At 40.7% G+C, this 12,500-nt stretch overlaps 2 protein-coding genes across 3 annotated transcripts in view; one reads left to right on the top strand and one right to left on the bottom strand.

The window, feature by feature from the left end:
* The window catches only part of LOC111345229 (neural cell adhesion molecule 1-A-like), a 21,403-nt gene that overhangs the window by 4,060 nt on the left and 4,843 nt on the right, over positions 1-12,500 (bottom strand). Inside the window, exon 1 of one of the 2 annotated variants that reach the window (XM_088753823.1) lies at positions 9,189-9,290. The exons of the other annotated variant lie outside the window; for it this stretch is intronic. The gene's annotated coding sequence lies outside the window, so the exon portion shown is untranslated. Of the gene's footprint in view, positions 1-9,188; positions 9,291-12,500 lie in introns of those variants that run through there. 2 annotated transcript variants of the gene reach the window in all.
* On the top strand, positions 10,463-11,347 carry LOC148736479 (uncharacterized). Its single transcript, XM_088753073.1, has one exon. It carries the CDS (start codon positions 10,553-10,555, stop codon positions 11,345-11,347), a length of 795 nt encoding a protein of 264 aa, XP_088609199.1. The 5' UTR covers positions 10,463-10,552.

Here is a 12,500-nt window from a genome sequence, read left to right as displayed (position 1 = left end):
GGAATCAAATGTGAAGTACGAATCAAATAACGCAACTGCTTCTTCTTCGAGGCAATATCATGCTGGCATTTTTATTTTCTGATCAACAAGAACGGTGTTCAGTAAGGGACCGCCATGTTTACCTCATACACGGACCGCTGGCCAGCCGCTGAGTGTAAACAGAACAGTGTGGGGTGGGGTGGGTGGGGGCTTATCGTCATAAGATATCAAAATATATGCTTAAAAAACTTTGGGACTCCCAGTCTAAACCGTGAAGGCATGCTTAGTGGTACAGACTACTTTTATTTTGTTCACATAACTTTTTCCTTTAAATCAGGACTGGTATTAATTAATAGAATTATCGATGTATTTTTAACCGGGGTACTCATATTACTTTTTGCTTGTCTTCTGTGGTATAAAATAAGGTGTCTATTTTACGAGAACCTTTTATTTATGCCCCATTGCACGGAATGAACACTGTATTTGGAATGTTTTTTCTAAGTCATTTCTGCTCTTCCCAAGAATGCATGCAAAATCATTGCTTTATATACAAAGCTGACTCTAAAATACGATTTTCCGCAACAGTAACCAATGTCATTTACGTATGGCTTTAATAAAACTAGCAATATACAATTTTTAGTGTTTCCCACTTATAAGCTCGACATAAAATTGTTAAGTGAACCATGTTAGTTTCAGCTCATACCTTTAATTGATCTGACCTTTTATCACTAAACCCTATTCTTTTTGAAATGTTCAGCAAGCAACCGTGAGCGATAATCCTACTCTTGTACGTTGGATCAGCCATGATCTAATCGGCCCAAAATAACGAATATAAATATAGAGGCAAGACCGATACAACGTCTTCAGGCACCAGAAGAACTTCAGCCTTCTTCAGGCGCCTGAAGAAGGCTGGTTTGGCCAGCCGAAACATAGTGCTCCGTCTTAAAACTTATCTACGTTGTAACGGTCTTGCCTCTATATTCCAATTCCGTTTTCATTTTCAAATTTATTGTCCATTTTTTTTTTTCATACGACAACGACAAAGAGTTTTGTAAGTAAACCGAATGTTTGGTGTACCACGCTTGTATATACAAAAACATGGAAAAGGCCGGCTAAATAAGCTCCTCCCCTCGGCCTGCTCCTAATTTTTGGTTGCTTTCGCCCCATGCCTCTGCACGACTCCCTGTTGGCTAAAAAGAAATTTGAAAGACTACTATGCAGGAAGCCTTTTCTTTTTCATTTCAGTTACCCTCTACAATTCTTTATAAGTATGTTTTGTGTTGAGATTTGGAGCAAACTTTCTCCGCTAACCTCTGACCTGGGGTCCACGAGGAATCACGAAGTTTATGAGGTGTGGCCTGAATATCATCAAAACAACCACTGGGCAAATACATGGGACGCAAGTGTTCTCTGTTAAAAACAGTACAGGTGTGGTTGGACAACAACGGTGTTTAAGGGGGCTCGGAAAGGTTTTCCGTTGCCGTGGTGTTTGTGAAACGATGACAGGTTACAAGAAAAGAGCTTAATCGTGTGGGCAATCTATAAATATCTTTGCAACTATATTGTTGGGCAAGACGTAAGGTCCACAAACAGACACTCAAATTTTCAGTTATTGTAAATTATCTGAAAAACTAAGTCGGTTACCTACCATTTTAGTTTCTTTGTAGGAAAGCTCCCAAATTTCTTTAACTTCTCAGAAAGTATAAAAAAAATTTATCTAGCAGATTTTAAGACTTCTTACTTCTTCCTGTACTTATTATTGTTGCCAACGCGATACGAGTTCGGGAGGTCTAAAGGAACTCGCTCTAACTTTGTATACTCGATACGATTTCACTGATTTCCGCGCCAAGGGAGCAATTCATGAGTGGTCTGTGGTTACGCTCGCTTGGCAAAGAATGGGTTTGTGACTTTCTCACTCAGTTGAAGAGACTCGCGTTACTCCTATGAAATAGTTAAACAGAATACAGACTGCGAGCAGTTTCTTATTTTTCTTAAATATAGTGAGGTCACGCGTATCCTGTGAGCATGGAGAAGCCGCGAGATTGGTGACTCGTGTGTCGCGTCTTTGCCGTTCCACGCTCTCGGAGTTGAGCAAAGACAAGAAACTTTACCACTGATGCGATACAAGAGGTTCAATGGTTATCTCGATTATCTGAACACATTTATTTACAGTACATGGTAAAGATTTGTTTATAAATATATGAACTGATGCCGATCCTTTTTGGAACGAAATGTATTTAAAGAGAAAAAGAATACCCGGAGCAAAACAAAAGTTGTCTAGATCTGCAACACAAAGCATGCTTTTGCACAAAGACTGAGAATCGTAATGCATATTATGATGCTTTAATGAATATATTCGAATGTTCCCAAAAATCTTCTGATAATCTGCCCGCACCCACCCCACTCCCTCCCCCTCACCACTGAGCGGTATCGTTTTCACTTAGCGGCTGGTCAGCGGTTCGTTTATTAGGTAAACATGGCAATCGCTTCATGCTCGCCGTTCTTGTCGATCAGGAAATAAAAAAACCAGGCGGATATTGCCTCGAAGATGAAGCAGTTGTGTTATGTGATTCGTACTTCACATTCGAGTCGAAGCTTGGGTGACGCAGGTTATTTCTTATGGTGGAATCGACGAGGGGAATTCGAACACTAGTTGTAGTGTTTGAATTGTTGGAACAAATGGTCGCTTGGGAATGTAGGAATGGTAAGTTTAATAAACAATTGCAAATTTTACCGCTTGAATTGGAAGAAAAGTTCATTTGAATTGCTTCCGTATGTATTTCAGACGGTTTTAGATCTACCTGCTTGGTTTATATCTGTTACGCTTCATGCTGACAAGTCCTTCAAAATGGCGGCCAAACTCGGAGATTGCCAAAAATCAGGTAAGTTCGTGGAGTTATAAAGTTTTCCCAAAGGTCGTGCCGCAAAGGTTTTTTTCTGTAGTTATCTTTTCTATGGCGTGTTCTTCCTAGCTATGTTAGTTGAATCAGTTAAGAACGCCTCACTTTTTCAAAAATTTACTTTAAATTTTATTGGTTTTCTCGTGTGTGACTTAAGCGAACCGATAAGGTGTCATTCAAGTCTTCCTGTTTCTTTGATTGAAATGTGATGTTCACCAAAGTCGCCTCGGTGGATAAGATAGAATTAATATACATGGCTGGGGTATTTGTTTTTTGCTGAGTTCCGTAGTTTTTTTTAAATTGTCCTCCAAAGTTGTCTCAAATTAAAGTCTTGAAAGTGTCACGACAGGCCTTCGCTCGAGTGAAATTTCATTTCCGTAGAACTTTGAAAAATAAGGAGTTCCGATCAAACGGATTGTGCTTTTATTATAGGCACATGAATGTCTTACAACACACAAGAAATGAGGGAAATCTGTGTCTCAAGCAAAATCGACCGGACCGCGTTTAGAGACACTCTCTTAAGGTGGCTCGTACCAGTTTCTTCGCGCGGGGAACAGGTCACTCTTGAGTGACGGTCGAGATCAAAAGATGAAAATTCAAAGCAAAGATGGCGGCGCGTGGAATTTTTACTACTTTTGTGAGAAGTTTACCTAAGAGCTTGTATTTGATGTGTTGAGCGGCTACTGTGAATGCAGGAGATAGAAACTAAGATAAAGAAGACGATTTTCGGAGAAGTAAAGGTTGCTTCACTTCACATTTAAAAGAAATATTCAACCGATAGGAAATCTTGCGACGGCGAAAATTGAAGAATTCAAGTGAAGGATAATCTACCTGAAGTGGAAAAAGACTTTGAAACTTAAAGGAAAATAATATGATATAGCCAGAAGTCGTGTGTAGGGTTTTTAAGATGAGCCCGGGAGGCTGTCTTTGACAGCTGTTTAATGATTTTCTCAGCAGTAAACGTCTGTAAACATCATATCGTAGGCGCTCGCGCGAGCACACGCAATTGTCAGCGGTAGCTACAACAGATTATGAGCAAATGTCGATCTCACAGAATCCAGATTTTTAAATGCGTGAGAACGCGCGTGGAAATTGCTAAACTCACGAAAGCTATTGCATGAAAACAAGTCCGGTGACCCCTTCTTTTTATTGTTCCAGTATGATAATAACGTGGAAAGGAATCATCTGAAAAAAAAGTAGAAAATTCTACGGAAGGAAATTTGCGATGTGTTAAAATTGCCTTTTTTGTAGATTTTCTGAAATTCCGCTCCGTAGAATTTTTTAAAAATCTTTGTGCATTTTCCTTTTCAAGTGCCAAAAGCAATCACTGAAAAAAATCAGGGGGTCACCGGGTTAGTTTTCGAATTATTTAAGCCACAAGCTACAAAATGCGTCTGAATAAGCCTATGAATGCGTTACCATGGAAACTGCTAGTGACGAAATGACATCTATGTTTGGATAACCAATGATTATATAATTCAACCCCGTAAAAGTGTTCAACTGGCTTTGGTCACTGTTGTATTCTTTCAAAGTTACAAACCATCAAAAAGATGAAAACCGGTACGAGCCACCCTAAGCATTCCGATTACAGAAGTACGGTAATCATAATTCTTTGGTTCTTAGGCGCATTATTTTTTATGAGAAAATCTTTTCTCTCATGAAAAATTAATGCCTAACTTGGGGTGTATCTCATAGCTGAGTGTTTAAAAAGAAGTCAAGACGATGACTGTTGTTTATTGACTTTGGCAAGATGTGGTGGCCCCGAAAAGACCCGTACTAGAGTGTGTCATATAACTGAGTGCATTTTACAGTTGAATAAGTACGGTACTTTCTAATAAGCACTAGATGATCTCCTTTCAACCACAAATGTCTGAAAATCTGGATACCACTTTTTGGTAACAGAGCAGAGTATTTATTTTGGTTTGGGTTAACATTAGGCGGTAGCGGCGCCGCACTCTGATTGTGTTGTATTATGGTCGTAAATCAAAAACTGAGTCATTCACGGCATCTTGGCGCGTTGAGGTGAACATCTTTGGTGGCAGCGAGACATGGCGTGAATATAAATGTGGATTGTAATTGGGATTCACTGTCTGTTGCCATGCCTTCAAAAGTCAAACGTTTGACAGGCCTGGGCGACTCCTGTCATTCCTCCGTGACGAATTCGTTCTTAGGAGGCAACTGACGTTTAATTTAGAAAGATTCGAAACTTCAATCTGCCCAACAATCTCGACACAAATGGCAACAGTTACGCTCACAACCGATGGCGGGATGAATAATTTCAAAGTCAGTAATTATATCCTTAGACGCGAGTTATTCAACTGTGAACTGACCATTGACATACAAACTCATATTAGAGAGATAGAGACCTTGTAATAGAAGAACTTTTTTCCACCGAGCGTAAATACGGGATTTGTAAAAGGAGAAGCGTCATGCCTCCTAAGAACGAATTTGTCGCGCTCCACGTTTAGTAAAAACGTACAGAGTTTCAAAATACCCTTCGAGAATAGAGGAAACCTGTATGAGGGTTTTGAGAAACGTATCTCTGGAGTTATTACTTCAGGAGAGAAGTATACTCTGAAATGAGGATTATAGCGCGCGCACACAAGAAAATATTACCTTTCGTAACACAATCTCATCAGGCTTTGCCAAACCTCAAGAACATACAGATGGAGAATTTTGACACCTCAAAACTGACCCTTATTATCACATCGCGAAGGAAAGTCATTAAAATAATCCTAATGAGGGCTAAACTTTGAGGGTAGAAGATTTAAAAGCGCTAGCGAATGGTAGGAGACGTACAGGCCTATCAACACCTTTCAATGGTAGACTGCCTTTTGCTTTCCGGCTTTCCGGCTTTCCGACGTGTCGCCTCACGCAAGTAGAGGTTTTCATGGATCAAGTGACTCTTTTCATTGCTCTAATTAAACTGTCCTTCATTCAATGATCAAGATAGAAGATTTTATACCACACAACAATCGCGATTATTTAATTTTCCTTCACTTAGGAAAGTAGATTTGCAGTAGTAACGCTATGTAACGCAACACACTAAACACAACTTGAACGATGGGCCTTTTTGCTCCACAAAAGGGTCTGAAACACCATCACTTAAAATCCATAAAACATTTGTACCGTTGGAGCTAGTTTGAGTGCGTTTGGTCAGAGCTGTTTAAGAAGCATCAAAGTGGCCATACAAATCTTTGAAAGGCTTCAAACTACGACGTACAACGAATTTTGACCTGCTCGAAAACTGGTCTCAAATTACATGCTAAAATACAGTGGTTGCGTTTGTCCTTGAGAACCATATAATACGCGACAAATACGCACGAAAAATACTTCGACACATTCAGAATATATCACATTATATTTACCTATAATGGAAGGAAAAATAAACGGCCTAACTTTCACGGAATATTCAGTCAAACTCTACCCATTTCTACCGCTTTTACCGCCATATTGAAAAGAATTCTACTACAATGCAATTGAATCAGAGTGCGCACACCGCCTGGGGTAACACTCTCAATGATAGGATGGCTCTTCTTCATTCTGATTGGTTGTCCTTTCCATGTGTGTAACTCTCATGACATTTTAAAATATCCTACATTCAAAAGGGAAAACAATCTTAACATCTCTCTCTTTACTTAGAACTCTTTTTCTTCCCCAAAAGTTCATATGCAGTAAAGATGAATAAAAAAAATCGATGCATGCTTTTTACCTGAAAAGAATTTCATTTGTTGCTCTGCAGAAACTCTACTAGGCGTTGAGTGCAACTCGACATAATTTCGCCAATTACCTGATGTACTAATGATGGACTGAATTCGAAGCACAGTCCACGTTGACTATGTAATTCGTCGATTAACTGTTTCTTTTTCGAAAGCCACTACGTGTACTTCGGTGCAGGACCCAGCTCTAACTCTGGCCTGTTCCAAGCGTTTATTTTGGAAACCGGCCGTAAAACAGAGTTCGATACTAGAAGCGGAGCAACTAAAGCAGGGAAATTTTATTCCCTCTTTTCTCGCTACGATGCGTCTATCGCACTGTTCACTGCCGCCCTTCATTTTAGTGAATGAACGCCTAAAACAGGTTTCAGTAAACAGACAGCAATTTACAGTCGCTCCTCCCAACATATTGAACTTCAGATGTTGTTTGCGTTGAACACTAGGGCATCTTCCAACGCGAAATCACTTTGACTAAATTTGTCGAGCTCAGTGATCTCACAATTTTTTGTAATCCAGTTTAGTAAGAGCTGACTCCCGTGAAACGTACTCTTTTAAAGCACATTCAAGCCAGAATTAGCAACGGCGAGCTTTGGCAACTCTCACTAAAAACTAGCCGACATGTTGGAACTACAACGGTCAAACGAGGGGCATGCGCACGGGCAGTAATTGTAGCCAGCCGCGCGCTAATTTTCTCGCGCAAAATTTGAAAGGAAATAAACAGCCGCTGCCAGACCTGTCACTGTCGTCACCAAATATTCGCATTAAAAAGAAAATTTGATACGTTCATAGAAATCTGTAAAAGGAAACAAAAAGAGGGAAAAGAAAAACGCTAGACCAAAAGAATATCAATTCTCTTGTCGAGACATACATAAAGCGTCCTCGATTACGGGTTTCTGCTGATTTACCATTGTTTTGAGCTTTACCATAGAGAAGAGTTACGGCTTTCAAACACCGAACTTTATACTCACCCATGTGATTGTTTAAAAGAAAACTTGGTTTTGTGGATATTTGCTTTGCAGAGTCTAAAAAACTGAATAGTTTAACCATTTCCCATCCCCAAAATACTGCATTATTTCACTCTTTTCTTGACATATACGTGTACTTGAAGCAAACATTTATGAATAGCGAGTTCTGACCGCTTGGTCATACAAAGGCCATGAATTTTTCAGTTTTCATTTGATAGTCGCGGCTTTGTTCCATGCTATTGTATAGTCGCGTCGGTGATACGACCGCTCAAGTCAAAATTAGAATTTTAGAGCTGTCTCCTCTGAATTTACTCTATGGGAGTAGTTATTTGACTTTGTTAGGTATGAGGCTTATTTGAAAATCAAGCTGAAATCGGACCGAATAGAGTCTTCTGTTTTAGCAGCACGGTTACTCTATTTCACCTGGATTGTGATGAAATGTCATGCGGATGAATTAAGATAAGAAATGCAAATGACGACTGGATAGATATCAAATCGAAATAACATGTGAGAGGATGATGCAAAGAGAAATGAATAAGAAAAACATCGAACACAGGAAAACAAGGAAGCTATGATTAGAAAAGTGACCAATACAGAACTACTATTTGAAGGCTCAAGTACTAGAGTTTTGTCGGAGAAAGCGTGATTACAATTTAAAAGTTTTGCAAACCCTTCCTCTTATTTCCTTTCGTTAATAAGTTGTATCTAGTCCAGAGAAGTTCAAAGTTGTCATCGTACACCCTCTATTCTTCAAAATTCTTCGTATGATCGATAGGCATAAAGGTTAGTTCAAGGGAGGGCTGGGTAAAGCTAAGGTTTTGTTGTCTTCTTTTCATGCAGTCACGGTTCTGCATGATTGTTATCAATCGCGATATCGGCGATTTCAAGTGAATAGACACCGCTGTAGGCTGCAAGACTAAAACCGAAAATCTAACCATCATCCACACGCCTTTTTTCCTAAAATAATCTCTTTGTATGATTGTTATTAGTTGCCGCCAAGTGTGCGAGCTCAAGCTAACTAGTCAAAGAGCTCTTCGTTGTAGGACGGGTAACATTCATGAGTCATGAGGAGGTACAAGGGTTTACAAGAGATTAATCGTTTGGCCAAATTTTTCACCAACACTAAAAATGACAATGAAACGCAATGGAAATAATAATAATAACAATGATGGAAAACAATTATCAAAACCGAAAAACCGCCATGAATAATAATCCAAATCGAGGAAAAGTGACAGAACAACACCAGGGAATGACAAAAACCGAAAAGCGTCTTTCGTGTGGTCATAAAAACCGAAAAATAACTGACAGAAAGGAAATGTAGGAAGTCATAGGTGGTGGAGACCAATGCCATTGAAAAACAAAAACATGAACGTAAAAATCATCAGTACCGAATAAATTGGGTGCCCTATCACCTCCAACCTCCCCTTCCCCCCTCATTGAAATGTCAGTGGAAAGAAGACAGGTGATCGACATTAAAGTTATTACATGATAAGTTATGCACGCTTAGCTGACGAGATTACTTCAGGAACACGTCTGCCACCAAAACTAGCGTCTTCAATCTACGGCTAACTCCTAGAAGATAACAGATTTTGAAAACTAAAGAGTAGCAAAGATAAATCTTCAGTTACCTGACAATAAATTATTTTCCCCTCAGAATCAAATGCAGTTTATAGTGCGGTAATGAAAGACTTCCGATGCACCCTGCCTTTCTTCCAATATGAATCTGTGAAATCAACATCAGTTATGCAAGTTCCCGCTGACCCAGGAAATCAAAAGAAAAATTTCAATTTTTTTCTCATAGGTTGACTTACATTGGGAAACAACGCAAATAAAAAAGGAACCCAGAATAAATAGACAAATTATATTAATTACAACACACGGCGTTCCACCCGCTTAGTTAGTGTGACAACGTAATTTTGCTTCAATAATTGTTTGTGAGGTCTTGGTCCGCGGAAATTCCGGGAGTTTTAAGAACGATTTTCCTTTTATTCTTACAACCGACCAAATGAGTTAGTACAGCAGACAGTAAGTAGTTTGAACAACCGATCGAATAGATACAACAATAATAAAGTATCATCGTTCGTATCACGAAATAGTCACCTATGATGTGGCGGCGTTTCTACTGCGTACTGCACGTCTTCATCAGGCGATAAGGTCGACTGGTTTCGAGTCTTCTTAGAGAGCATGATGCTCCGCTGTGATTGGGTGGTATTCCACAACTGTGATTGGCATTCAACTGACAGAGTATCAAGTTTGCAAAGGACTTCGTAAGTGCGAAAAAAAGTAATCTTTATTAACCGAAAGTCGTACAGCTGTAGGGTTAGTGTTACGTCTACCACTAACCGTGTAGTTGCGTTGGAAAGACAATTTTTTTTTGAGACGACCGAATAAGTCCGTTCAACTGATAGAGTATCCTGATTACTTCCGGCTGGACAAGCGCATGCAGTAGACAGAGTTATTTTGCCTCGGTAAACTGACAGATTATCGTGATTACAACAGACCAAAGAGGTCAGTGCGTGGAACAGAATGAGTCATATTTACAACGGAACAAATATAAAATACGCACAGACTAAATAAAGTGAAAGAACTGACTGAGTGATGCAACCAAGTGACCTTTCAATTCACAAACGCAAACTCAACAGTAAACTACTGACACTCAAAAAAAAGGAACGCCATTGACACCCAACAGCACTATCGACTAAGGTGCTCAGTACCGCAGTCACCGAAACTCTACGGTTTGCCCAAACTACACAAACCTGGTTTCCCGATGCGACCTATTGTTTCTTTCTGTGGCTCCCCTACATACCAACTATCCAACTACCTGACAACAATACTACAACTGCTAACCGACAAACCCAGACGTAAACTACAATCCACTGAAGACTTCATTAACGCTACCAAGACTGTACAGATACTTCAATTGGCACTACAATGTACTAAGACCGCAATCCGACAATCTACCGACCCACTATCGCTGCCGACAGACGACATTATGGACTTTCTGAACATTTGCCTGACGTCAGCTTACTTTCAGTACAACGGTAAACACTACAAAAAGTTACACGGTACAGCCATCGGGTCTCCAGTTTCTGTTGTTATAGCAGAAATTGTGATGCAGAGCATCGAGGAGCGCGCCCTTTCGACTTACCGACAAACGATACCGCTTTGGTTACGTTACGTTGACGACACATTCACCGCCATACGAAACGACGAAATCGACGCATTCCACCACCACCTTAACGGACGAAACACTGACACTCAGTTTACCAGAGAAGTCGAAGAAAATGGCAAACTTCCTTTTCTAGACTGTCTGGTAAGCCGTAATGACAACTTACTTTGGACGACAGTTTACAGGAAACCGACACACACCGACAGATTGCCAGACGAGTCATCCTACAACCTTACACCACACAAAGGCACAGCTATCAGAACTCTAACACGACGCGCGCAACTAGTATGCGACTCGACAGACAGCTTATCCGACGAGAACAAATATCTTCACCGTGTTTTTTCAAAGAACAACTACAACGACGACTTCATCCGAAAAAACGCTCACCGACCCACTACCACTACCGAAACAAATGACACCGCAACTCCTACGACTGCAGCAGCCATACCTTACATAAAAGGCATGTCTGAGAACATCTCGCGCATCTTACAACCCTTTTATATCCGCGTCGCCTACAAACCCATTACCTTATTACCTTACAAACCCATTACCTTACCCATTACTAACCAACGTCAAAGACAAGGACAAATCGAGGAACAGACAGGGAGCGATTTTTAAGATTATTTGCTCCAACTGCCAAGCCTCCTACATCGGAGAGACTGGCAGAAACCTCGCAACAAGACTGACTGAACACAAACGGGCGACGAGGAAAGGTGATGTCAACAATCATATTTAATTTAATCACTTTGTCCAGAGTATGGTGAGGGTCGCACAACAGAGCGAGGCTCCAAATTAAGTGGCCCAATATCCCACCCATCCCACCCCAGGGGAGGACATCCATCACACAGTAATCTCGTGTGTGGGAAATTAACGTCTCCTACCCCAACCCTGCAGGAGACGGGACCCCCATTTATTCGTCCCTATCCGAGAAGACTAGAATATCTAATCATTTCTTGATGTTATAGAAAGGTAGCCAATTCTTCTCAATTATTTTAAGACCCTGAGTGTTGGTCCGGCCGGGGCTCGAACCCTCGACCTCCCGCACAACAGTCCAGCGCTCTATCCATTGAGCTAACCGGGAGGCGGTTGCTGAACATCATCGGTTGCTGAAGATCATCGACTTACGAACCACAACATTGACTGGGACTCTACGCAATGTCTAACCTACAGCACTGACTACTTTCAACGACTGACTCTGGAAAGCTGGTGTACTAACTTAGAACAGACTCCCCTAAACAGGTGTCACTACTACCGGATCCATACAAACGACTCATTGACGACATAAACATTACAAACGAACCGAACAGAACGACCTAACTTCACCGACGGATCGAAACAGACCAATCACGACCGACTTACTGAGTCTTACTGAGTCTTACAGCCAACAACATCACGGCAAAACTGACCAATCATTTTGAAATGAAACCATTCTACTGACAATTATTCACTTGACTCTGATAATGACTTCCGCACAGGTTGTCGAAACGTCAGTCACTACAACCGACAACAGTCCTTCTCAGGACTACGCTCACCCGGACGATATCACACTACACTTTCACTTTCAATTCTTCTAAACAAATGAAGTAATGCCCTTGCGCAATAGACATAATAAAGACGGTAAATGTTAAACCTGGTGATTTAGATGAAAGATTATGTGCTCAGTGACAGACACAAGCATACCTGGAGAAAAAGAACGCCAAGGGCTTCCAATGGGAACAGAAACTACGACGATCCGATGAGAACTTCGGATGCTGCTACACTGGGCTATAGG

Source organism: Stylophora pistillata, chromosome 3 (assembly GCF_964205215.1).
Source record: "Stylophora pistillata chromosome 3, jaStyPist1.2, whole genome shotgun sequence".
Lineage (NCBI taxonomy): Eukaryota > Metazoa > Cnidaria > Anthozoa > Scleractinia > Pocilloporidae > Stylophora > Stylophora pistillata.
Note: the sequence above shows the minus strand (reverse complement) of the source record. Positions and strands in the feature narration are given on the sequence as shown.

Bases quoted from the DNA above. Each gene is read 5' to 3' on its own strand.
- LOC148736479 (XM_088753073.1), top strand. From the start codon at position 10,553: ATGGACTTTCTGAACATTTGCCTGACGTCAGCTTACTTTCAGTACAAC.